The 26,983-nt window shown below is 56.4% G+C and overlaps 1 protein-coding gene and 1 long non-coding RNA gene across 2 annotated transcripts in view; both read right to left on the bottom strand.

Annotated features, from left to right (window-relative positions):
• Positions 1 to 26,983, bottom strand: part of LOC143960021 (uncharacterized) — a 236,931-nt gene that overhangs the window by 168,167 nt on the left and 41,781 nt on the right. The gene's annotated exons all lie outside the window — the stretch shown is intronic.
• On the bottom strand, positions 4,951 to 25,764 carry LOC143959996 (uncharacterized). The gene is made up of 3 exons (XM_077468243.1): positions 24,630 to 25,764; positions 12,922 to 13,842; positions 4,951 to 6,608 (listed from the first exon to the last, which is right to left on the bottom strand). The coding sequence occupies exons 1-3, from the start codon at positions 25,540 to 25,542 to the stop codon at positions 6,307 to 6,309; spliced, it is 2,136 nt and encodes a 711-aa protein (XP_077324369.1). The 5' UTR covers positions 25,543 to 25,764; the 3' UTR covers positions 4,951 to 6,306.

Here is a 26,983-nt window from a genome sequence, read left to right as displayed (position 1 = left end):
CTCAAAAAAAGGGGGACCCCAAAATGTTGGGTGTCCAACCTCAATTCCTCCATGCCGCACCTTCGTACCCTTCTATATGTATGACCATTGTATAAACCTGAATACATCAGAGCCCCGGGGTGGTGGGGGGTTTATCTCAATGTGCCCCCTTCATCAAACCCTGGGGGATAATAGTGGGGTGTTGTGTGACCCCCTTCTTAGAAGCTCAGAAATACCCCACCCTTCCTGGGCCCTGAAGAAGGTGAACATAGATCCCTATACTTCCTGGGCCATGATGAAGGGGGCACACTGAACCCCTACACCATTCCAAAGCTTTGCTAGAGTCACATTGAACCCCTCTACCATCCCTGGGTCTGATGAAGGTGAACATAGAACCCCTCTACCATCCCCTACCCTGATGAAGGTGAACATAGAACCCCTCTACCATCCCCGACCCTGATGAAGATGAACATAGAACCCCTCTACCGTCCCGACCCTGATGAAGGTGAACATAGAACCCCTCTACCATCCCCAGGCCCTGATGAAGGTGAACATAGAACCCCTCTACCATCCCCGGGCCCTGATGAAGGTGAACATAGAACCCCTCTACCATCCCCAACCCTGATGAAGGTGAACATAGAACCCCACTACCATCCCGGGCCATGATGAAGGTGAACATAGAACCCCTCTACCATCCCCGGGTCTGAAGAAGGTGAACATAGAACCCCTCTACCATCCCAGGGCCCTGATGAAGATGAACATAAAACCCCTCTACCATCCCCGGGCTCTGATGAAGGTGAACATAGAACCCCTCTACCATCCCCGACCCTGATGAAGATGAACATAGAACCCCTCTACCATCCCCGGGTCCTGATGAAGGTGAACATAGAACCCCTCTACCATCCCCGGGTCTGATGAAGGTGAACATAGAACCCTTGTACCATCCGCGGGCCCTGATGAAGATGAACATAGAACCCCTCTACCATCCCCGGCCCTGATGAAGGTGAACATAGAACCCCTCTACCATCCCCGGGCTCTGATGAAGGTGAACATAGAACCCCTCTACCATCCCCGGCCCTAATGAAGAGGAACATAGAACCCCTCTACCATCCCGGGCCCTGATAAAGGTTAACATAGAACCCCTCTACCATCCCCGGGTCTGATGAAGGGGGCACACAGAACCCCTTCACCACTAGAAAGCTTTGATGAAGGAGTCATATTGGACCACTCACCCTTCCCTTTTATTGAACGCCCCAACCTTCCCAGGCCCTGGTGAAGGGGGCACACACATTGGGTGTATACTGCCCTATATGTCAGTAGTGCTCGGTACACCTGACACATCGGAGTCTCCCACCCCCGGTCATTATGGGGTCTAAGGTGTGCATTGGACGCAGTACAAATTCTTTGTATAACTCAAGGGACTTCATTCATCAGACCCGTGTGAAGGCCCTGCCCCCATACATCACATAGGGTGGGGAGCATTGTGTCCCCTCGTAGTGGGCGCAGCATTTCACCTGGACTTATTTTCATTTCACACCAGAGACTTCTATATTTCTGTATCAGGTGAGGCTGGCCATTATCTGCCTCCTATGGTGAGGTGTTACCACCCAGAGACACGGGAGAGGGATCTTCTGAGCCAGTCGGGGGCCACAAACATAAAGAGAGGCCCCCATGTACAGTGTGTCCTCCCTCTCTGAATGGATGAGGCCTCCATGGTTCATCTCCCACCTCCAGAGACCCAATCAGATTAGAAGGCGGAGCTCTACATACCCACCTCAGGGGGTCCCGGTGATGGGCCTTCTAGTCCAGCGCTGGGTTTTCCACTCCGAAGACTGGCTGGTAGGTGAACTGGTTCCCAGTATGTGGGATGGGGACGGATTGTAAGCTGCTCAGGGGCGGGCACTGAACTAAATAAATACATCTGAAGGATGTGGAGTTGGACCTCCGACACGTTCTATAGAAGTTCTCTGTGTTCTGGTAGAATGGAGACGTTCCGGATGAGGTTCTGGTCGGAGTCACTGACCTTCCTTTTCGGGTTCTATGACCCCCACAAATGTCTCATCTCAGATCATAAGAAAGAGCAGAAACAATGTATCATCTAGATCAATGATGGAGAACCTCGGCACCCCAGATGTTTTGGAACTACATTTCCCATGATGCTCCACTACACTGCAGAGTGCAAGAGCATCATGGGGAATGTAGTTCCAAAACATCTGGGGTGCCGAGGTTCCCCATCACTGTTCTAGAGCAATGGTTCTCAACCTCAGTCCTCCAGAACCCCCACCAGGTCATGTTTGCAGGTTTTCCTTCATCTTGCACGGGTGCTTTAAGTCAGAGTCAATGGTTTGGTATTTTGGAGAGCTGTTTTATCTGAGAGAAATTCCCAAATCATGGCCCGTTGGGGGTTCTTGAGGACTGAGGTTGACCCAAAGCAGTGGTCACTAAATGGAGGACCGCGGTCTGGAACCAGACCAAGTGACAGTCCTGTCCGGACGGTGCCACTGCCAGGTATCCTCTCCCGGACCTCCCACCTTGGCCACCGATGTCATCCTCACAGTGGGCAGGGCAGGGGTGGGAGGAGTTGCAGATTGGGACTGAGGGGCGGGAGGTGCCCGAGTTGTCAACAAGCGGGTGATTGGCTTGTCAATATGAAGACTCTCGTTCTCTGACTCAATCTGCAGCATGCTGTGAGGATGACATCGGTGGTCTGGCTGGAGGCCCGGGAGAGGATACTTCAGGAGGATTAGTGCCTCTGCCCTGCCAAAGGTACCGGAGGACTATACAGGGGAGGCTCACATTAAAAGGGGCTCTGTGCTGTGTTAAGGGGCGCTGTGTTATGTAAAGGTGCACCAAGATCTCAAGGGCGCTGCAATGTAAAGGGGGGCAGTGCTGTGAAAAGGGAACTGCGGACACAGTGATGTAAGGGGGGTAGTGTTGTGTAAAGGGGCACTGTAATGTGCAGAGGGTAGAGTTGTGTAAAGGGGGTAGTGTTGTGTAAAGGGGCACTGCAATGTAAAGGGGGTAGTGTTGTGTAAAGGAGCACTGCAATGTAAAGGGGGGTAGTGTTGTGTAAAGGGGCACTGTAATGTAAAGGGGGGTAGTGTTGTGTAAAGGGGCACTGTAATGTAAAGGGGGACTGCAATTTAAAGAGGGGCATTGTTGTGTAAGGGTGCACTGCAATGTAAAGGGGGGGTAGTGTTGTGTAAAGGGGGGTAGTGTTGTGTAAAGGGGGGAAATGTGTAAAGGGGCACTGCAAATTAAAGGGGGGCATTGTTGTGTAAAGGGGGTAGTGTTGTGTAAAGGGGCACTGCAATGTAAAGGGGGGTAGTGTTGTGTAAAGGAGCACTGCAATGTAAAGGGGGGTAGTGTTGTGTAAAGGGGCACTGTAATGTAAAGGGGCACTGCAATGTAAAGGGGGCAGTGTTGTGTAAGGGTGCACTGCAATGTAAAGGGGGGGTAGTGTTGTGTAAAGGGGGGTAGTGTTGTGTAAAGGGGGGAAATGTGTAAAGGGGCACTGCAAATTAAAGGGGGGCATTGTTGTGTAAAGGGTGCACTGCAATGTAAACGGGGGCATTGTTGTGTAAAGAGGCAATGCAATGTAAAGGGGGCAGTGTTGTGTAAAGGGGCACTGCAATGTAAAGGGGGGTAGTGTTGTGTAAAGGGGCACTGCAATGTAAAGGGGGGTAGTGTTGTGTAAAGGGGCACTGTAATGTAAAGGGGGACTGCAATTTAAAGAGGGGCATTGTTGTGTAAAAGGGCACTGCAATGTAAAGGGGGCAGTGTTGTGTAAAGGGGCACTGCAATGTAAAGGGGGCAGTGTTGTGTAAAGGGGCACTGTAATGTAAAGGGGGGTAGTGTTGTGTAAAGGGGGCAGTGTTGTGTAAGGGGGCACTGTAATGTAAAGGGGGGTAGTGTTGTGTAAAGGGGGCAGTGTTGTGTAAAGGGGCACTGTAATGTAAAGGGGGACTGCAATTTAAAGAGGGGCATTGTTGTGTAAAAGGGCACTGCAATGTAAAGGGGGCAGTGTTGTGTAAAGGGGCACTGCAATGTAAAGGGGGCAGTGTTGTGTAAAGGGGCACTGCAATGTAAAGGGGGGTAGTGTTGTGTAAAGGGGGCAGTGTTGTGTAAGGGGGCACTGCAATGTAAAGGGGGGGTAGTGTTGTGTAAAGGGGGGTAGTGTTGTGTAAAGGGGGGAAATGTGTAAAGGGGCACTGCAAATTAAAGGGGGGCATTGTTGTGTAAAGGGTGCACTGCAATGTAAACGGGGGCATTGTTGTGTAAAGAGGCAATGCAATGTAAAGGGGGTAGTGTTGTGTAAAGGGGCCAGGCAATGTAAAGGGGGTAGTGTTGTGTAAAGGGGGGAAATGTGTAAAGGGGCACTGCAATGTAAAGGGGGCAGTGTTGTGTAAAGGGGCCAGGCAATGTAAAGGGGGTAGTGTTGTGTAAAGGGGGGAAATGTGTAAAGGGGCACTGCAATGTAAAGGGGGCAGTGTTGTGTAAAGGGGCCAGGCAATGTAAAGGGGGAAGTGTTGTGTAAAGGGGCACTGTAATGTAAAGGGGGCAGTGTTGTGTAAAGGGGCACTGTAATGTGAAGAGGGTAGTGTTGTGTAAGGGGGCACTGCAATGTAAAGGGGGGGTAGTGTTGTGTAAAGGGGGGTAGTGTTGTGTAAAGGGGGGAAATGTGTAAAGGGGCACTGCAATGTAAAGGAGGGCATTGTTGTGTAAAGGGGCACTGCAATGTAAAGGGGGGCAGTGCTGTGAAAGGGAACGGAGGACACTGTGATGTAAAGGGGACTATGATGTGAAAGGTACACTGAAGATGATGATGTACGGCGAGGGGGGATGGGGAACCGTGATGTATTATAGTGCTAACGAGATTTGGAGCTCTGCCAGAAGGACGTTTTTCTGACTGGACCTCAATTTTAATTCAAGACCCCCGATCTAATGGCCCCCAAATGATAGAAGAGACCCAAGAGTTAATATATTTATTAACAAATGTATAAAAGCCAACCGTTACTATCACATCATAGAGAGGTCATCCAGGAGGAGTCAGTGTAAGTCAGAGGACTGACCACCCTCCAGGAGGAGTTCATATGAATCCAGGGTGATGAGGCCCCCACCCCGTGTACAGGAAGTCGGCTCCAGATCTTTTTCTCCATCCAACTCCCAGAAGTGAAGTGAGGGAAGTCTGTGGAGCTTACACAGTACAGAAACCTTTCCTTCCTCCCATGTGACAGCTCTACACCAATCACCAAAAGGTGTCACATGGCAGGAAGGGGAGGGGTCACATTCAAGGATTGTTTTGTCATAGTTCCTGCCCACCTCCCAGGACAGGAGAGAGGAGAAGTCGTAACAGAGAAGAAATCTGCTTTACAGCGATTCTCTGCTTCTCCTGGTAGAGGAAGAGAACCTTCCGGACTTGCGTTTGCCCCAATGAGTCACAGAGCACAGAAGGGTCTCGCCCCGGGGCGGACTCTTTGGTGCAGAAGGAGGTTCTGATGGAGGCCGAAGCTCTTTCCACACTCCATGTAGGTGAATGGTTTCTCGCCGGTGAATGTTGGTGCCACACTCGTAGCATGAGAAGTGTTTCTCTGGTGATGGACCAGGCTCTGATGGATGCTGAAGAGTTTCCCGGGTAGGGCTTCTCTCCTGGGTGAACTTGCTGGTGGACCAGGAAGTCGGCCTTCTGGGTGAAGGAATTGCGCGCTCTGAGCGGGTGAACGGCTTCACTTCTGAGCGGACCTTCTGGTGTTGGACCAGCTGTGACTTGTTGGTGTAGCTCTTGCCGCAGGCTACACAGGGTAATGGTGTTGTGGATGCGTCGGTGGACAATGAAGTTGGTCTTGCAGATGAAATCTCTGGTGCAGAGCGTCTCCCCAGTGGAGATCTTCTGCTGAAGGACCAGCTTCTGGATGGTGAACCGATTCCCACACTCGGAGGATGGGTAGTTTCTCCCCGGTGTGGATCTTCTGGTGGATGGGTTTCCCACACTCTGAGGACGGGGAGGCTTCTCTCCCATATGAATGTGCTGGTGGACCAATAAATCAGTCTTCCAGGTGATGTGAACACCTTCACTATGGAGTGGACCTTCTGGGGTCTCCTCAATGTGAGAGGAGGGTCACCCTTGAAGACATCTTCCTATGGTAGGGGCTCCTCCTGGATATGGAAAGCTGGATGGGAATGATCCTGGAGGGTCAGATTCCTCCTTAATTTAAGGCAGGGCTCCGACTTCAATGCAGGTAAAATTGTCATGTGATCTGAGGAGGGCAGAGTCTGAGCTGCAGGGAGATCTCCTCCACATGCACCATTAATGGGGGGAAATGAGTGCTAGAGAGACAGGTCCTCTTTATGAGAATGGCTATTCTGAGCGGATGGTGGTGGGGTGTAGTCTGTGGGTTCCTCCTTAATGTCCAGGTTTGGGAAAACACAGCCGGCAGTGCCGGGCTTCTCCTCCACTAGATTAGTCAATGAATTGGGTGAGAGAAGCTCCGCCTTATCCTGAGATGCCCCTCTGTGATTGGTGCTGCATGTAGGCGGGGTTTGTACAAACTTTAAAATGCCATGTTCTTTATTGGGGGTGGGCAGCGAGGGGTTGAATAATACCGCTGGGATCGCCATGTTCCAGATATCTGAAAAAAAGCAGAAAACAAGAAGTCAGCAGGAGCCTCCCATAGGAAACTGGGATTTCATGATGTCATAAACAGGTACAAGGGAGGGGCCTAACCGTCACATGACCAGGTGGTTATATTGTAGCCCTAAGCTTCAGTCAGGGGACGGGACGCCCCAAGCTTCGGTCAGGGGACGGGACTCCCCAAGCTTCGGTCAGGGGACGGGACGCCCCAGGCTTCGGTCAGGGGACGGGACGCCCCAGGCTTCGGTCAGGGGACGGGACGCCCCAGGCTTCGGTCAGGGGACGGGACGCCCCAGGCTTCGGTCAGGGGGCGGGACTCCCCAAGCTTCAGTCAGGGGACGGGACGCCCCAAGCTTCGGTCAGGGGACGGGACGCCCCAGGCTTCGGTCAGGGGGCGGGATGCCCCAGGCTTCGGTCAGGGGGCGGGACGCCCCAAGCTTCGGTCAGGGGACGGGACTCCCCAAGCTTCGGTCAGGGGACGGGACGCCCCAGGCTTCGGTCAGGGGACGGGACGCCCCAGGCTTCGGTCAGGGGACGGGACGCCCCAGGCTTCGGTCAAGGAAGGGACTCCCCAAGCTTCAGTCAGGGGACGGGACGCCCCAAGCTTCGGTCAGGGGACGGGACGCCCCAGGCTTCGGTCAGGGGACGGGACTCCCCAAGCTTCGGTCAGGGGGCGGGACTCCCCAAGCTTCAGTCAGGGGACGGGACTCCCCAAGCTTCGGTCAGGGGACGGGACGCCCCAGGCTTCGGTCAGGGGACGGGACTCCCCAAGCTTCGGTCAGGGGACGGGACGCCCCAGGCTTCGGTCAGGGGACGGGACGCCCCAGGCTTCGGTCAGGGGGCGGGACGCCCCAAGCTTCGCGCTAAGCTTCGGTCAGGGGACGGGACGCCCCAGGCTTCGGTCACGGGGCGGGACGCCCCAAGCTTCGCGCTAAGCTTCGGTCAGGGGACGGGACTCCCCAAGCTTCAGTCAGGGGACGGGACGCCCCAAGCTTCGGTCAGGGGACGGGACGCCCCAGGCTTCGGTCAGGGGGCGGGATGCCCCAGGCTTCGGTCAGGGGGCGGGACGCCCCAAGCTTCGGTCAGGGGACGGGACTCCCCAAGCTTCAGTCAGGGGACGGGACGCCCCAAGCTTCGGTCAGGGGACGGGACGCCCCAGGCTTCGGTCAGGGGGCGGGATGCCCCAGGCTTCGGTCAGGGGGCGGGACGCCCCAAGCTTCGGTCAGGGGACGGGACTCCCCAAGCTTCGGTCAGGGGACGGGACGCCCCAGGCTTCGGTCAGGGGACGGGACGCCCCAGGCTTCGGTCAGGGGACGGGACGCCCCAGGCTTCGGTCAAGGAAGGGACTCCCCAAGCTTCAGTCAGGGGACGGGACGCCCCAAGCTTCGGTCAGGGGACGGGACGCCCCAGGCTTCGGTCAGGGGACGGGACTCCCCAAGCTTCGGTCAGGGGGCGGGACTCCCCAAGCTTCAGTCAGGGGACGGGACTCCCCAAGCTTCGGTCAGGGGACGGGACGCCCCAGGCTTCGGTCAGGGGACGGGACTCCCCAAGCTTCGGTCAGGGGACGGGACGCCCCAGGCTTCGGTCAGGGGACGGGACGCCCCAGGCTTCGGTCAGGGGGCGGGACGCCCCAAGCTTCGCGCTAAGCTTCGGTCAGGGGACGGGACGCCCCAGGCTTCGGTCACGGGGCGGGACGCCCCAAGCTTCGCGCTAAGCTTCGGTCAGGGGACGGGACTCCCCAAGCTTCGGTCAGGGGACGGGACGCCCCAGGCTTCGGTCAGGGGACGGGACGCCCCAGGCTTCGGTCAGGGGGCGGGACGCCCCAAGCTTCGCGCTAAGCTTCGGTCAGGGGACGGGACGCCCCAGGCTTCGGTCACGGGGCGGGACGCCCCAAGCTTCGCGCTAAGCTTCGGTCAGGGGGCGGGACGCCCCAAGCTTCGGTCAGGAGGCGGGACGCCCCAAGCTTCGGTCAGGAGGCGGGACGCCCCAAGCTTCGGTCAGGAGGCGGGACGCCCCAAGCTTCGGTCAGGAGGCGGGACGCCCCAAGCTTCAGTCAGGAGGCGGGACGCCCCAAGCTTCGGTCAGGGGGAGGGACTCCCCAAGCTTCGGTCAGGGGGCGGGACGCCCCAGGCTTCGGTCAGGGGACGGGACGCCCCAGGCTTCGGTCAGGGGGCGGGACGCCCCAAGCTTCGCGCTAAGCTTCGGTCAGGGGGCGGGTCGCCCCAAGCTTCGGTCAGGAGGCGGGTCGCCCCAAGCTTCGGTCAGGAGGCGGGACGCCCCAAGCTTCGGTCAGGGGGCGGGACGCCCCAAGCTTCGGTCAGGAGGCGGGACGCCCCAAGCTTCGGTCAGGAGGCGGGACGCCCCAAGCTTCGGTCAGGAGGCGGGACGCCCCAAGCTTCGGTCAGGAGGCGGGACGCCCCAAGCTTCACCCTAAGCTTTGGTCAGGAGGCGGGACTCCCCAAGCTTCGGTCAGGAGGCGGGACTCCCCAAGCTTCGGTCAGGAGGCGGGACGCCCTAAGCTGCGGTCAGGAGGCGGGACGCCCCAAGCTTCGGTCAGGAGGCGGGACGCCCCAAGCTTCGGTCAGGAGGCGGGACTCCCCAAGCTTCGGTCAGGGGACGGGACGCCCCAGGCTTCGGTCAGGGGACGGGACGCCCCAGGCTTCGGTCAGGGGGCGGGACGCCCCAAGCTTCGCGCTAAGCTTCGGTCAGGGGGCGGGACGCCCCAAGCTTTGGTCAGGAGGCGGGACGCCCCAAGCTTCGGTCAGGAGGCGGGACGCCCCAAGCTTCGGTCAGGGGGCGGGACGCCCCAAGCTTCGGTCAGGAGGCGGGTCGCCCCAAGCTTCGGTCAGGAGGCGGGACGCCCCAGGCTTCGGTCAGGGGGCGGGACGCCCCAAGCTTCGGTCAGGAGGCGGGACGCCCCAGGCTTCGGTCAGGGGACGGGACGCCCCAGGCTTCGGTCAGGGGGCGGGACGCCCCAAGCTTCGCGCTAAGCTTCGGTCAGGGGACGGGACGCCCCAGGCTTCGGTCACGGGGCGGGACGCCCCAAGCTTCGCGCTAAGCTTCGGTCAGGGGGCGGGACGCCCCAAGCTTCGGTCAGGAGGCGGGACGCCCCAAGCTTCGGTCTAAGCTTCGGTCAGGAGGCGGGACGCCCCAAGCTTCGGTCAGGGGGCGGGACGCCCCAAGCTTCGGTCAGGGGGCGGGACGCCCCAAGCTTCGGTCAGGGGGCGGGACGCCCCAAGCTTCGGTCAGGGGGCGGGACGCCCCAAGCTTCGGTCAGGGGGGCGGGACGCCCCACGCTTCGGTCAGGGGGCGGGACGCCCCAAGCTTCGGTCAGGGGGCGGGACGCCCCAAGCTTCGGTCAGGGGGCGGGACGCCCCAAGCTTCGGTCAGGGGGCGGGACGCCCCAAGCTTCGGTCAGGGGGCGGGACGCCCCAAGCTTCGGTCAGGGGGCGGGACGCCCCAAGCTTCGGTCAGGAGGCGGGACTCCCCACGCTTCGGTCAGAAAGCGGGACGCCCCAAGCTTCGGTCAGGAGGCGGGACGCCCCAAGCTTCGGTCAGGAGGCGGGACGCCCCAAGCTTCGGTCAGGAGGCGGGACGCCCCAAGCTTCGGTCAGGAGGCGGGACGCCCTAAGCTGCGGTCAGGAGGCGGGACGCCCCAAGCTTCGGTCAGGGGGCGGGACTCCCCAAGCTTCGGTCAGGGGACGGGACTCCCCAAGCTTCGGTCAGGGGACGGGACGCCCCAGGCTTCGGTCAGGGGACGGGACGCCCCAGGCTTCGGTCAGGGGGCGGGACGCCCCAAGCTTCGCGCTAAGCTTCGGTCAGGGGACGGGACGCCCCAGGCTTCGGTCACGGGGCGGGACGCCCCAAGCTTCGCGCTAAGCTTCGGTCAGGGGGCGGGACGCCCCAAGCTTCGGTCAGGAGGCGGGACGCCCCAAGCTTCGGTCAGGAGGCGGGACGCCCCAAGCTTCGGTCAGGAGGCGGGACGCCCCAAGCTTCGGTCAGGAGGCGGGACGCCCCAAGCTTCAGTCAGGAGGCGGGACGCCCCAAGCTTCGGTCAGGGGGAGGGACTCCCCAAGCTTCGGTCAGGGGGCGGGACGCCCCAGGCTTCGGTCAGGGGACGGGACGCCCCAGGCTTCGGTCAGGGGGCGGGACGCCCCAAGCTTCGCGCTAAGCTTCGGTCAGGGGGCGGGTCGCCCCAAGCTTCGGTCAGGAGGCGGGTCGCCCCAAGCTTCGGTCAGGAGGCGGGACGCCCCAAGCTTCGGTCAGGGGGCGGGACGCCCCAAGCTTCGGTCAGGAGGCGGGACGCCCCAAGCTTCGGTCAGGAGGCGGGACGCCCCAAGCTTCGGTCAGGAGGCGGGACGCCCCAAGCTTCGGTCAGGAGGCGGGACGCCCCAAGCTTCACCCTAAGCTTTGGTCAGGAGGCGGGACTCCCCAAGCTTCGGTCAGGAGGCGGGACTCCCCAAGCTTCGGTCAGGAGGCGGGACGCCCTAAGCTGCGGTCAGGAGGCGGGACGCCCCAAGCTTCGGTCAGGAGGCGGGACGCCCCAAGCTTCGGTCAGGAGGCGGGACTCCCCAAGCTTCGGTCAGGGGACGGGACTCCCCAAGCTTCGGTCAGGGGACGGGACGCCCCAGGCTTCGGTCAGGGGACGGGACGCCCCAGGCTTCGGTCAGGGGGCGGGACGCCCCAAGCTTCGCGCTAAGCTTCGGTCAGGGGGCGGGACGCCCCAAGCTTTGGTCAGGAGGCGGGACGCCCCAAGCTTCGGTCAGGAGGCGGGACGCCCCAAGCTTCGGTCAGGGGGCGGGACGCCCCAAGCTTCGGTCAGGAGGCGGGTCGCCCCAAGCTTCGGTCAGGAGGCGGGACGCCCCAGGCTTCGGTCAGGGGACGGGACGCCCCAGGCTTCGGTCAGGGGGCGGGACGCCCCAAGCTTCGGTCAGGAGGCGGGACGCCCCAGGCTTCGGTCAGGGGACGGGACGCCCCAGGCTTCGGTCAGGGGGCGGGACGCCCCAAGCTTCGCGCTAAGCTTCGGTCAGGGGACGGGACGCCCCAGGCTTCGGTCACGGGGCGGGACGCCCCAAGCTTCGCGCTAAGCTTCGGTCAGGGGGCGGGACGCCCCAAGCTTCGGTCAGGAGGCGGGACGCCCCAAGCTTCGGTCTAAGCTTCGGTCAGGAGGCGGGACGCCCCAAGCTTCGGTCAGGGGGCGGGACGCCCCAAGCTTCGGTCAGGGGGCGGGACGCCCCAAGCTTCGGTCAGGGGGCGGGACGCCCCAAGCTTCGGTCAGGGGGCGGGACGCCCCAAGCTTCGGTCAGGGGGCGGGACGCCCCAAGCTTCGGTCAGGGGGGCGGGACGCCCCACGCTTCGGTCAGGGGGCGGGACGCCCCAAGCTTCGGTCAGGGGGCGGGACGCCCCAAGCTTCGGTCAGGGGGCGGGACGCCCCAAGCTTCGGTCAGGGGGCGGGACGCCCCAAGCTTCGGTCAGGGGGCGGGACGCCCCAAGCTTCGGTCAGGGGGCGGGACGCCCCAAGCTTCGGTCAGGAGGCGGGACTCCCCACGCTTCGGTCAGAAAGCGGGACGCCCCAAGCTTCGGTCAGGAGGCGGGACGCCCCAAGCTTCGGTCAGGAGGCGGGACGCCCCAAGCTTCGGTCAGGAGGCGGGACGCCCCAAGCTTCGGTCAGGAGGCGGGACGCCCTAAGCTGCGGTCAGGAGGCGGGACTCCCCAAACTTCGGTCAGGAGGCGGGACGCCCCAAGCTTCGGTCAGGAGGCGGGACGCCCCAAGCTTCGGTCAGGAGGCGGGACGCCCTAAGCTTCGGTCAGGAGGCGGGACACCCCAAGCTTCACCCTAAGCTTCGGTCAGGAGGCGGGACTCCCCAAGCTTCGGTCAGGAGGCGGGACGCCCTAAGCTGCGGTCAGGAGGCGGGACGCCCCAAGCTTCGGTCAGGAGGCGGGACGCCCCAAGCTTCGGTCAGAAAGCGGGACGCCCCAAGCTTCGGTCAGAAAGCGGGACGCCCCAAGCTTCGGTCAGAAAGCGGGACGCCCCAAGCTTCGGTCAGAAAGCGGGACGCCCCAAGCTTCGGTCAGAAAGCGGGACGCCCCAAGCTTCGGTCAGGAGGAGGGACGCCCCAAGCTTCGGTCAGGAGGCGGCACGCCCCAAGCTTCGGTCAGGAGGCGGGACTCCCCAAGCTTCGGTCAGGAGGCGGGACGCCCCAAGCTTCGGTCAGGAGGCGGGACGCCCCAAGCTTCGGTCAGGAGGCGGGACGCCCTAAGCTGCGGTCAGGAGGCGGGACTCCCCAAACTTCGGTCAGGAGGTCACTTACTGCAGTCGGAACAGACGGGCTTTCCATCGATGTGCGTCCGTTCGTGGCGGAGGAGAAGCGCCTTATGGGTGAAGATCTTCTGGCAGGCGATGCAGGAGTATGGTTGGCTCATGTGTTCGGAGACTTGGGATTGGCTGGAGAAGCGTTTCCCGCAGTGCGAGCAGCAGAACGGCTTCCCTCCGGTGTGGATCTTCTCATGGACAAGGACGCTCAGGCTGGTCGGGAAGATGACGTTACACTCGGCGCAGTAGAGGACATTGCTGACTTTGTGTATCTGGACATGAGCTTTGAGGTCCATCTTGCTGCAGAACTCGGCTCCGCACACCGGGCAGCACAACTTCTTCCCGTTGTGGAACTCCCGGTGACGCACCATGTTGCCGTGGCTACTGAAGTTCCTTTTACAGACGGGGCAGAGGTGGTTGTTCTTAGACGGCTGAGCTGCGGGGGGGCCTTGCACCTTGGTGGGTTTTGTCATCAGTTTGACCTTCTTGTTGTCACCGGTGATGGTGTCAGAGTCTGCGATCGTCCTTTTCTGTATGTGGATCCCAGCAGGAGGAGGACCTTCTTCCTCCTCTTTAATCTGAGTAGAGGGACTCTGTGAGGGGTCAGCGGGTGGAGAGATGTCCGCCTTGGTGGGATCTTCTCTATCTGGAGATCGGGGTTCTTTCTTTATTTCTGCAGGTGGACTTCGTACTTGAGCCGGGTCCATCCTAATCCGAGACGTCTGATTGGTGGGGAGGTCTTCTCCTTCGTCTGATTGGGGTTCCTCCTTAATACAGGACAATACATTCTGTCTTTGGTCTTCGAGGCCGGTGGCCGGGAGGTCGTGTCCTCCACCTGACTGAGGTTCCTCCTTTACATGACTGGAAGGGAGTTCACCTTTATTCGGCCTGACGGTTGGAGTCGCCATCTTCAAGACATCTGGAAGAAGCAGAGAACAGGAAGTCAGCAGGAGCCTCCAATTAGAAACAGGAAATGACATATACAGGTACAAGGGGGAGGAGCTTCACCATCACATGACCAGGCGGTGGATTTCCTACAGGTCACAATATCTTCTGAACCTGGTTAAGGGGCCAATACAAGATATATAAAGATGGCCACCTTAGCCGACGTCACGCCGTAGTAAACGGACTATATGGACAAGCCAGCCCACCAATCTCCTTTCAGGAACGAGCGATCTTCCTCAGAAGGTCATATTGTTGCTCCAGTGGGGGGTGGCGAAGGGCGGGGTGGACATTCCTATATTACTGCGGCAGACGTCACGGCAGTCGGTCCATGCTCTATGTCATCACGGCCATGGAGGTGGGATCCGCCCACATGCCTGGACCGGCTCCGCCTCTCAGTGTGCCGCCGACCACTCCCACCCCACTCAACAGCCCAGCGCACCAATGAGATTTGGGGGGAGGGGGGCAGAGCAGAGAGCCGTGACTGACAGTCTGCAGCTCTCTGCTTACAGAGCTGTGAGAACTGCTGGGTTGGATCGAGCGTTCTGCTGGGTTGGATCGATCGGTTCTCAGTGTAGAGGTGCCGGGGGACAGATGAATGAATGAATGAATGAAATACTTATATATATAGCGCACAATGCGAACTGAATCGCCTCTAGGCGCAGATGCTGCATCCACCTACAGTGCTTTGCAAAAGTATTCACCCCCTTGGCTTTTTACCCATTTTCTGACATTACAGCCTTTAGCTCAATGTTTTTTTCTTGTGAATTCTATGTGATGATCAGAACACAACAGTCTAAGTTGGTGAAGCAAAATTAGAACACTCTATACATAAAACTGATAATTGTCATGTGCCGATGTATTCACCCCCCCCCTTTGTTATGAAGCCCATCAAAAGCTCTGGTGCCACCAATTACCTTCAGAAGTCACATGATTAGTGAAATGATGTCACCTGTGTGCAATCGAAGTGTCACATGACCCGTCATTACATAGACACACCTTTGTGAAAGGCCCCAGAGGCGGCAACACCTAAGCAAGAGGCACCACTAACCAAACACTGCCATGAAGACCAAGGAACTCTCCAGACAAGTAAGGGACAATGTTGTTGAGAAGTACAAGTCAGGGTTGGGTTATAAAAGAATATCCAAATCTTTGATGATCCCTAGGAGCGCCAATCTATCATAACCAAAAATGGAAAGAAGATGGCACAACGGCAAACTGCTAAGTGGCTGCCGCACACCAAAACTCCCGGAGTGGGCAAGGAGGGCATTAATCAGAGAGGAGCACAGAGACCTAAGGTAACCCTGGAGGAGCTGCAGAGACTGGAGTATCTGTACATAGGAGGACAATAAGCCGTACGCTACATAGAGTTGGGCTTTATGGCAGAGTGGCCAGAAAAAAGACATTACTTTCACCAAAAAACAAAATGGCGACGTTTTGAGTTTGGGAAAAGGCATGTGGGAGACTCCCACAATGTATGGAGGAAGGTGATCTGGTCTGATGTATGGAGGAAGGTGATCTGGTCTGATGTATGGAGGAAGGTGATCTGGTCTGATGTATGGAGGAAGGTGATCTGGTCTGATGTATGGAGGAAGGTGATCTGGTCTGATGTATGGAGGAAGGTGATCTGCTCTGATGTATGGAGGAAGGTGATCTGCTCTGATGTATGGAGGAAGGTGATCTGCTCTGATGTACGGAGGAAGGTGATCTGGTCTGATGTATGGAGGAAGGTGATCTGCTCTGATGTACGGAGGAAGGTGATCTGGTCTGATGGAAGGTGATCTGGTCTGATGTACGGAGGAAGGTGATCTGGTCTGATGTATGGAGGAAGGTGATCTGGTCTGATGTATGGAGGAAGGTGATCTGCTCTGATGTATGGAGGAAGGTGATCTAGTCTGATGTATGGAGGAAGGTGCTCTGGTCTGATGTATGGAGGAAGGTGATCTGCTCTGATGTATGGAGGAAGGTGATCTGCTCTGATGTATGGAGGAAGGTGATCTGCTCTGATGTATGGAGGAAGGTGATCTGCTCTGATGTATGGAGGAAGGTGATCTGCTCTGATGTATGGAGGAAGGTGATCTGCTCTGATGTATGGAGGAAGGTGATCTGGTCTGATGTACGGAGGAAGGTGATCTGCTCTGATGTATGGAGGAAGGTGATCTGCTCTGATGTATGGAGGAAGGTGATCTGGTCTGATGTATGGAGGAAGGTGATCTGCTCTGATGTATGGAGGAAGGTGATCTGCTCTGATGTATGGAGGAAGGTGATCTGGTCTGATGTATGGAGGAAGGTGATCTGCTCTGATGTATGGAGGAAGGTGATCTGCTCTGATGTATGGAGGAAGGTGATCTGCTCTGATGTATGGAGGAAGGTGATCTGGTCTGATGTATGGAGGAAGGTGATCTGGTCTGATGTATGGAGGAAGGTGATCTGGTCTGATGTATGGAGGAAGGTGATCTGGTCTGATGTATGGAGGAAGGTGATCTGGTCTGATGTACGGAGGAAGGTGATCTGCTCTGATGTATGGAGGAAGGTGATCTGCTCTGATGTATGGAGGAAGGTGATCTGCTCTGATGTATGGAGGAAGGTGATCTGGTCTGATGTACGGAGGAAGGTGATCTGCTCTGATGTATGGAGGAAGGTGATCTGCTCTGATGTATGGAGGAAGGTGATCTGCTCTGATGTACGGAGGAAGGTGATCTGCTCTGATGTACGGAGGAAGGTGATCTGGTCTGATGTATGGAGGAAGGTGATCTGGTCTGATGTATGGAGGAAGGTGATCTGGTCTGATGTATGGAGGAAGGTGATCTGGTCTGATGTATGGAGGAAGGTGATCTGGTCTGATGTATGGAGGATGGTGCTCTGGTCTGATGTATGGAGGAAGGTGATCTGCTCTGATGTATGGAGGAAGGTGATCTGCTCTGATGTACGGAGGAAGGTGATCTGCTCTGATGTACGGAGGAAGGTGATCTGCTCTGATGTATGGAGGAAGGTGATCTGGTCTGATGTATGGAGGAAGGTGCTCTGCTCTGATGTATGGAGGAAGGTGATCTGGTCTGATGTACGGAGGAAGGTGATCTGGTCTGATGTATGGAGGCAGGTGATCTGCTCTGATGTATGGAGGAAGGTGATCTGGTCTGATGTATGGAGGAAGGTGATCTGCTCTGATGTATGGAGGAAGGTGATCTGCTCTGATGTATGGAGGAAGGTGATCTGCTCTGATGTATGGAGGAAGGTGATCTGGTCTGATGTATGGAGGAAGGTGATCCGCTCTGATGTATGGAGGAAGGTGATCTGCTCTGATGTATGGAGGAAGGTGATCTGGTCTGATGTATGGAGGAAGGTGATCTGGTCTGATGTACGGAGGAAGGTGATCTGGTCCGATGTATGGAGGAAGGTGATCTGGTCTGATGTATGGAGGAAGGTGATCTGGTCCGATGTATGGAGGAAGGTGATCTGGTCTGATGTATGGAGGAAGGTGATCTGCTCTGATGTATGGAGGAAGGTGATCTGGTCTGATGTATGGAGGAAGGTGATCTGCTCTGATGTACGGAGGAAGGTGATCTGGTCTGATGGAAGGTGATCTGGTCTGATGTACGGAGGAAGGTGATCTGGTCTGATGTATGGAGGAAGGTGATCTGGTCTGATGTATGGAGGAAGGTGATCTGCTCTGATGTATGGAGGAAGGTGATCTAGTCTGATGTATGGAGGAAGGTGCTCTGGTCTGATGTATGGAGGAAGGTGATCTGGTCTGATGTATGGAGGAAGGTGATCTGCTTTGATGTATGGAGGAAGGTGATCTGCTCTGATGTATGGAGGAAGGTGATCTGCTCTGATGTATGGAGGAAGGTGATCTGCTCTGATGTATGGAGGAAGGTGATCTGCTCTGATGTATGGAGGAAGGTGATCTGGTCTGATGTATGGAGGAAGGTGATCTGCTCTGATGTATGGAGGAAGGTGATCTGGTCTGATGTATGGAGGAAGGTGATCTGCTCTGATGTATGGAGGAAGGTGATCTGCTCTGATGTATGGAGGAAGGTGATCTGCTCTGATGTATGGAGGAAGGTGATCTGGTCTGATGTATGGAGGAAGGTGATCTGGTCTGATGTATGGAGGAAGGTGATCTGGTCTGATGTATGGAGGAAGGTGATCTGGTCTGATGTATGGAGGAAGGTGATCTGGTCTGATGTACGGAGGAAGGTGATCTGCTCTGATGTATGGAGGAAGGTGATCTGCTCTGATGTATGGAGGAAGGTGATCTGCTCTGATGTATGGAGGAAGGTGATCTGGTCTGATGTACGGAGGAAGGTGATCTGCTCTGATGTATGGAGGAAGGTGATCTGCTCTGATGTATGGAGGAAGGTGATCTGCTCTGATGTACGGAGGAAGGTGATCTGCTCTGATGTACGGAGGAAGGTGATCTGGTCTGATGTATGGAGGAAGGTGATCTGGTCTGATGTATGGAGGAAGGTGATCTGGTCTGATGTATGGAGGAAGGTGATCTGGTCTGATGTATGGAGGAAGGTGATCTGGTCTGATGTATGGAGGATGGTGCTCTGGTCTGATGTATGGAGGAAGGTGATCTGCTCTGATGTATGGAGGAAGGTGATCTGCTCTGATGTACGGAGGAAGGTGATCTGCTCTGATGTACGGAGGAAGGTGATCTGCTCTGATGTATGGAGGAAGGTGATCTGGTCTGATGTATGGAGGAAGGTGCTCTGCTCTGATGTATGGAGGAAGGTGATCTGGTCTGATGTACGGAGGAAGGTGATCTGGTCTGATGTATGGAGGCAGGTGATCTGCTCTGATGTATGGAGGAAGGTGATCTGGTCTGATGTATGGAGGAAGGTGATCTGCTCTGATGTATGGAGGAAGGTGATCTGCTCTGATGTATGGAGGAAGGTGATCTGCTCTGATGTATGGAGGAAGGTGATCCGCTCTGATGTATGGAGGAAGGTGATCTGCTCTGATGTATGGAGGAAGGTGATCTGGTCTGATGTATGGAGGAAGGTGATCTGGTCTGATGTACGGAGGAAGGTGATCTGGTCCGATGTATGGAGGAAGGTGATCTGGTCTGATGTATGGAGGAAGGTGATCTGGTCCGATGTATGGAGGAAGGTGATCTGGTCTGATGTATGGAGGAAGGTGATCTGGTCTGATGTATGGAGGAAGGTGATCTGGTCTGATGTATGGAGGAAGGTGATCTGGTCTGATGTACGGAGGAAGGGGATCTGCTCTGATGTATGGAGGAAGGTGATCTGGTCTGATGTATGGAGGAAGGTGATCTGCTCTGATGTATGGAGGATGGTGATCTGGTCTGATGTATGGAGGAAGGTGATCTGGTCTGATGGAAGGTGATCTGGTCTGATGTATGGAGGAAGGTGCTCTGGTCTGATGTATGGAGGAAGGTGATCTGGTCTGATGTATGGAGGAAGGTGATATGCTCTGATGTATGGAGGAAGGTGATCTGGTCTGATGTATGGAGGAAGGTGATCTGGTCTGATGTATGGAGGAAGGTGATCTGCTCTGATGTATGGAGGAAGGTGATCTGCTCTGATGTATGGAGGATGGTGATCTGGTCTGATGTATGGAGGAAGGTGATCTGGTCTGATGGAAGGTGATCTGGTCTGATGTATGGAGGAAGGTGATCTGCTCTGATGTATGGAGAAAGGTGATCGGCTCTGATGTATGGAGGAAGGTGATCTGCTCTGATGTATGGAGGAAGGTGATCTGCTCTGATGTATGGAGGAAGGTGATCTGCTCTGATGTATGGAGGAAGGTGATCTGCTCTGATGTATGGAGGAAGGTGATCTGCTCTGATGTATGGAGGAAGGTGATCTGCTCTGATGTATGGAGGAAGGTGATCTGCTCTGATGTACGGAGGAAGGTGATCTGCTCTGATGTACGGAGGAAGATGATCTGGTCTGATGTATGGAGGAAGGTGATCTGGTCTGATGTACGGAGGAAGGTGATCTGGTCTGATGTATGGAGGAAGGTGATCTGCTCTGATGTATGGAGGAAGGTGATCTGCTCTGATGTATGGAGGAAGGTGATCTGCTCTGATTTATGGAGGAAGGTGATCTGCTCTGATGTATGGAGGAAGGTGATCTGCTCTGATGTATGGAGGAAGGTGATCTGCTCTGATGTATGGAGGAAGGTGATCTGCTCTGATGTATGGAGGAAGGTGATCTGCTCTGATGTATGGAGGAAGGTGATCTGCTCTGATTTATGGAGGAAGGTGATCTGCTCTGATGTATGGAGGAAGGTGATCTGGTCTGATGTATGGAGGAAGGTGATCTGCTCTGATGTATGGAGGAAGGTGATCTGCTCTGATGTATGGAGGAAGGTGATCTGCTCTGATGTATGGAGGAAGGTGATCTGGTCTGATGTATGGAGGAAGGTGATCTGCTCTGATGTATGGAGGAAGGTGATCTGCTCTTATGTATGGAGGAAGGTGATCTGGTCTGATGTATGGAGGAAGGTGATCTGCTCTTATGTATGGAGGAAGGTGATCTGGTCTGATGTATGGAGGAAGGTGATCTGCTCTGATGTATGGAGGAAGGTGATCTGCTCTGATGTATGGAGGAAGGTGATCTGCTCTGATGTATGGAGGAAGGTGATCTGGTCTGATGTATGGAGGAAGGTGATCTGGTCTGATGTATGGAGGAAGGTGATCTGCTCTTATGTACGGAGGAAGGTGATCTGCTCTGATGTATGGAGGAAGGTGATCTGGTCTGATGTATGGAGGAAGGTGATCTGGTCTGATGTATGGAGGAAGGTGATCTGGTCTGATGTATGGAGGAAGGTGCTCTGCTCTGATGTATGGAGGAAGGTGATCTGGTCTGATGTATGGAGGAAGGTGATCTGCTCTGATGAGGCTGAAATGTAACTTTTTGGCCAAAGAAAACGCTATGTCTGCCGCAAACTCAACACATCACCCAAAGACCACCATCCCCACTGTGAAACATGGTGGTGGCAGCATCATGCTGTGGGGAGGTTTTTCAGCAGTCAGGACTGGTCAGAGTTGAGGGAAAGATGGATGGTGCCAAATACAGGGATATTCTTGAGGAAAACCTGCACCCCTCTGTGTGTGATTTGAGGACGGGGGTTCACCTTCCAGCAGGACAATGACCCCAAACACACTGCTAGAGCAACACTTGAGTGGTTTAAGGTGATAACATGTAAATGTGTTGGAATGGCCTAGTCAGAGCCCAGACCTCAATCCTATAGAAAATCTGTGGTCAGACTTAAAGATTTGCTGTTCACAAGCACAAACCATCCAATGTGAAGGATCTGGAGCAGTTTTGCAATGAGGAGGAATGGGGCAAAAACCCCAGTGGTGAGAGGTGGGAAGACTCAGAGACTTATCCAAAGAGACTCGGAGCTGTGATAGGGGGCGCTACAAAGTATTGGCCTCAGGGGGGTGAAGAGTTCTGCACATTTAGGGGGGGTGAATAGTTATGCACATCTAGGGGGGTGAATAGTTATGCACATCTAGGGGGGTGAAGAGTTCTGCACATCTAGGGGGTGACATGACTTTTTTCTGTTATTTTCCCCTATTGATTGTTTGCTTCACAATAATAATAAAAAATCTTCAGTTGTGGGCGTGCTCTGCAGTGGGCACATCCTGCAGTGGGCGTGCTCTGCAGTGGGCACATCCTGCAGTGGGCGTGCTCTGCAGTGGGCACATCCTGCAGTGGGCGTGCTCTGCAGTGGGCGTGTCCTGTAAAGTAAATGATGGAAATCCTCAAACAATCCGTGTTATTCCAGGTTGTGAGGCAACAAAACATGACGAATGCCAAGGGGGGTGAATACTTTTGCCAGGCCCTGTAGGTAGGTATGATTAAACCCCCTCCCCCCACACTTCTCATTGGTATTGCTCAAAACGGTTGTGAATCTTGAAGAGTTTTTGACCTCCGTGTATTCTCTACATGAAAGTAAAATACCTTCTGTGTGCGGATTGTCCCCTCCCCCCACCCCCCAATACTTACCTCAGCCCGATCCTGTGATGTGCGCAAGAGAACCGGCTCTTCCTGCCAATCACAGCTAGTGAGGAAGGAGCAGGGGGCGGGGCCGAGCTGTGTACTGTCCTCTCCCCCCCAACACACCCCCTTTAATCACCTCCATCTACAAGCTATTGGGATGGGAGCACACAGGTAGGTCTCCCATAGACACACATAGGTGGCTCAGGAGCGAGTAAGCAGCTTGCCCTGGGGGAGGAGGGGCCATAGCACCACCAAGAGTGGGGGGGGGACCCCAGAAGGGGATGATGGGGGCTGCTCTGTGCAAAACCATTACAGAGTCGGGAAGTAGAACGTTATTTTTATTTTAAATAGGAACCTTTAACCCCTCGCTGACCGGGCGCCTAAACCCCTCCCCCCGCCCCGCCCAATGTTCAGCTTTCAGCGCTCGCACACTTTGAATGACAATTACTCGGTCATACAACAACATTGTACCCAAATGACATTCTTATCATTTTCCCCAGAAATAGAGATTTCCTTTTGGTGGATTTCATCACCTCTGCCCGTTTAGTTTTTGTTAAAAAATACCAAATAAAAAAAAAAAAAAGAAAATACAAAACTGTTTTAAATTTTGTTAATAAATTTTTTTCTTTCATTGATGGGCACTACTGGTGGGCACTGATGAGGCACTGATGGGCACTACTGCTGGGCACTGATGAGGCACTGATGGGCACTACTGCTGGGCACTGATGAGGCACCACTGGTGGGCACTGATGAGGCTGCACTGATGGGCACCACTGGTGGGCACTGATGAGGCACCACTGATGGGCACCACTGATGGGCACTGATAAGGCACCACTGATAGGTGGCATAGAAGGGCACTAATAGGTGACACTAATAGCTGGCAGTGATGGGCACTGATGGGTGGCAGTAATTGCAGCACTGATTGACACCACTGGGGGAAAATTGATAGATGGCACTGATGTACTGGTGGGCACTGATAAGGCACCACTGATGGGCACTACTGGTGGTCACTGATAAAGCACCACTTATGGGCACTAATGCCAGGTACTGATGAGGCTGCACTGATGGGCACTACTGGCAGGCACTACTGATGGGCACTGATGAGGCACCACTGATAAGTGGCATTGAAGGGCACTAATAAGTGGCACTGATAGCTGGCAGTAATGGGCACTGATGGGAGGGAGTAATGGGCACCACTGGTGGGCATTGATAGGTGGCACCGTTGTACTGGTGGGCACTGATTGGTGGGCACTGGCAGGCACACGAGGCTCGGGATCGAAGTCCCTTCAGCAGAAGCCGGTGACAACGCGAGAAGAAAAAAAAAACAAAATCTTATTACCGATCTTTTGTTTACATCACATGATCAGTTGTCATTGGCTGACAGCTGATCACATGGTAAGGGGCCGGGATCGACCCCTTACTCCAATCTGTGATCACCGAGTCTCATTGTGGGGGGCGTGGCCAGCTTGCAAAGGGGCGGACATCTACTGACGCCCTCCCGGCGCTGTGCCCGTCCGTCATTCAGCTATAGCGCGGGTCTGAAGGAGTTAATATGACTCTAATCAATAGTTCAGCTGTCAGAAAAGGGTTAACATCCATTAACTGCTGACATGCGATGATTGGCTGCAGCCAATCACACAGTACAGGGAGCCAGGTACCATGTGATAGCTGTGAGCCAATCACAGCTTCACAACACTAAGCAGAGCAGTCATGAATGGAAAAACCAGAACGGCTTTGTTTACATTACTATCATGTGACTGTTCTGACCAATCACAGAGATCACACGATGCCCCGGGATGTTACGGGTGACGGTAATCCACTGTGAACACCAGCAGCACGCCCCCTGCACCGCCAACGTAAATGTAGGTGACTGCGCCTCTACCTGCGGCCTACTCGCAGCATAATTACTGCGGGTGGTTCTATACCCTCCTCCGTCACATGGTATATGAGGCGGAGCCCTGAGCTAGACCTCCAAGCACCCCCCGCCGTTCCTCGGTCACACCCCCTCCCCCGCAGACTCTCATCACATGGTATAGAAGGCGGAGCCCTGAGCTGGACCTCCAGGCCCCCCCGCCGTTCCTCGATCACACCCCCCTCCTCCGCAGACTCTCATCACATGGTATAGAAGGCGGAGCCCTGAGCTGGACCTCCAAGCCCCCCCGCCATTCCTCGGTCACACCCCCTCCACCCGCAGACTCTCATCACATGGTATAGAAGGCGGAGCCCTGAGCTGGACCTCCAAGCCCCCCCGCCATTCCTCGGTCACACCCCCTCCACCCGCAGACTCTCATCACATGGTATAGAAGGCGGAGCCCTGAGCTGGACCTCCAAGCACCCCCGCCGTTCCTCGGTCACACCCCCTCCCCCGCAGACTCTCATCACATGGTATAAAAAGGCGGAGCCCTGAGCTGGACCTCCAAGCACCCCCGCCGTTCCTCGGTCACACCCCCTCCACCCGCAGACTCTCATCACATGGTATAGAAGGCGGAGCTCTGAGCTGGACCTCCAAGCCCCCCCCCCCCGCCGTTCCTCGGTCACACCCCCTCCACCCGCAGACTCTCATCACATGGTATAGAAGGCGGAGCCCTGAGCTGGACCTCCAAGCACCCCCGCCGTTCCTCGGTCACACCCCCTCCCCCGCAGACTCTCATCACATGGTATAAAAGGCGGAGCCCTGAGCTGGACCTCCAAGCACCCCCGCCGTTCCTCGGTCACACCCCTCCCCCGCAGACTCTCATGACATGGTCGGTCAGTTCACCTCATCAGAAGAAGAACTTACTGCAGTCGGAACAGACAGGGTCTCCCCCAGCGTGCGCCCGCTCATGCCTGAGGAGCAGCGCCTTGTGGGCGACGTGTTTCCCGCACAGCAGGCACAGGTAGAGTTTGCTCATGTGCTCGGTGGCGCTGGGCTTGCTGGAGAAGCGTTGCCCGCAGTGGGAGCAGGCCAGGAGCTTGACTCCGGTGTGGATCCTCTTCTGGACGATGGGGTTGACGTTGCTGGGGAAGGTGACGTCACACTGGGAGCAGTGGAGGACTTTGCTGACTTTGTGTATCTGAGTGTGAGCCTTGAGGTCCATCTTGCTGCAGAACTCGGCTCCGCACACCGGGCACGACATCTTCCTCCCGTTGTGGAACTCCCGGTGACGCACCATGTTGCCGTGGGTGCTGAAGCCTCTCTTACACACGGGGCAGGGGTGCTTGGAGGCGACCATCTTGTCCTGCTTGGCTTTGCTCTTCACCTTCCTTCCTCTGAGGTATTCTCCGGTGATGGTGAAGGAGTGAATGTCGGAATCTGTGATGATCCCTTTCAGGATGCGAATCCCAGCGGGAGGGAAATCTTCTTCCTCCTCTTTAATCTCAACAGACGGACTCTGGGTGTGGTCATTGGGTAGAGGGATGTCCATGTTGGTGGGATCTTCTCCATCAGATCGGGGTTCCTCCTTTATCTCACCTGAGAAGGGCTCCACCTTAACCTGAGATGTGTGAGTGGTGGGGAGGTCTTCTCCTTCATCTGATTGGGGTTCCTCCTTAATACAGGACAATACATTCTCTGCATGATCTACGAGGGCCGAGTGGCCAATGCCTGCGAGGTCGTGTCCTTCATCAGACGGAGGTTCTTCCTTTATACGTGTGGTGTGTGGAGAAAGGCCGGGTGGTGGGATTCTCTCTCCATGGTGGAGCGATGTGGTCATGGTGTGAGGAGGTCTCCTTGTTGATGACGGAGAAACGCGTTGTGGATGTAGAGCTGCCGGTGTAGAGATGGCCGTCACTTCTCTCCGATTCCATGTCCACTGTCTTGGTCTGGGTCTCCTCCATCTTTGTCTTATGTTGTGGTTCCTCCAACAAGGACCTTACAAAGGACTGAGAATTCACAATGTCTCCTCATGAAGGATCTCTGGTGGCTTCTCACTGACCTGCTGGAGAGAAGGAGAGAGAGAGAGATGAACCAACAATACCCCTACCAGAGACCCGTACACCCGACACCACCACCCCCCCCTACCAGAGACCCGTACACCCGACACCACCACCCCCCTACCAGAGACCCATACACCCGACACCACCACCCCCCTACCAGAGACCCGTACACCCGACACCACCATCCCCCCTACCAGAGACCCGTACACCCGACACCACCACCCCCCCCTACCAGAGACCCGTACACCCGACACCACCACCCCCCTACCAGAGACCCATACACCCGACACCACCATCCCCCCTACCAGAGACCCGTACACCCGACACCACCACCCCCCCTACCAGAGACCCGTACACCCGACACCACCACCCCCCTACCAGAGACCCATACACCCGACACCACCACCCCCCTACCAGAGACCCGTACACCCGACACCACCATCCCCCCTACCAGAGACCCGTACACCCGACACCACCACCCCCCTACCAGAGACCCGTACACCCGACACCACCACCCCCCTACCAGAGACCCGTACACCCGACACCACCACCCCCCTACCAGAGACCCGTACACCCGACACCACCACCCCCCCACCAGAGACCCGTACACCCGACACCACCACCCCCCTACCAGAGACCCGTACACCCGACACCACCACCCCCCTACCAGAGACCCGTACACCCGACACCACCACCCCCCTACCAGAGACCCGTACACCCGACACCACCACCCCCCTACCAGAGACCCGTACACCCGACACCACCACCCCCCACCAGAGACCCGTACACCCGACACCACCATCCCCCTACCAGAGACCCGTACACCCGACACCACCACCCCCCCTACCAGAGACCCGTACACCCGACACCACCACCCCCCTACCAGAGACCCATACACCCGACACCACCACCCCCCTACCAGAGACCCGTACACCCGACACCACCATCCCCCCTACCAGAGACCCGTACACCCGACACCACCACCCCCCTACCAGAGACCCGTACACCCGACACCACCACCCCCCTACCAGAGACCCGTACACCCGACACCACCACCCCCCTACCAGAGACCCGTACACCCGACACCACCACCCCCCCACCAGAGACCCGTACACCCGACACCACCACCCCCCTACCAGAGACCCGTACACCCGACACCACCACCCCCCTACCAGAGACCCGTACACCCGACACCACCACCCCCCTACCAGAGACCCG

The sequence above is a fragment of the Lithobates pipiens genome, unplaced genomic scaffold (assembly GCF_037356315.1).
Source record: "Lithobates pipiens isolate NorthernLeopardFrog02 unplaced genomic scaffold, aLitPip1_a1.2 Scaffold_79, whole genome shotgun sequence".
Classification (NCBI taxonomy): domain Eukaryota; kingdom Metazoa; phylum Chordata; class Amphibia; order Anura; family Ranidae; genus Lithobates; species Lithobates pipiens.
Note: the sequence above shows the minus strand (reverse complement) of the source record. Positions and strands in the feature narration are given on the sequence as shown.

What these genes read in the sequence shown, in the direction of transcription:
- LOC143959996 (XM_077468243.1), bottom strand. Translation starts at nt 25,542, where the DNA reads ATGACCACATCGCTCCACCATGGAGAGAGAATCCCACCACCCGGCCTT. An exon ending in CCCTGTCTGTTCCGACTGCA is followed by an intron (nt 13,843 to 24,629) that starts GTAAGTTCTTCT and finishes TGCTTCTTCCAG; the next exon opens with ATGTCTTGAAGATGGCGACT. An exon ending in GCCCGTCTGTTCCGACTGCA is followed by an intron (nt 6,609 to 12,921) that starts GTAAGTGACCTC and finishes GCTTTTTTTCAG; the next exon opens with ATATCTGGAACATGGCGATC.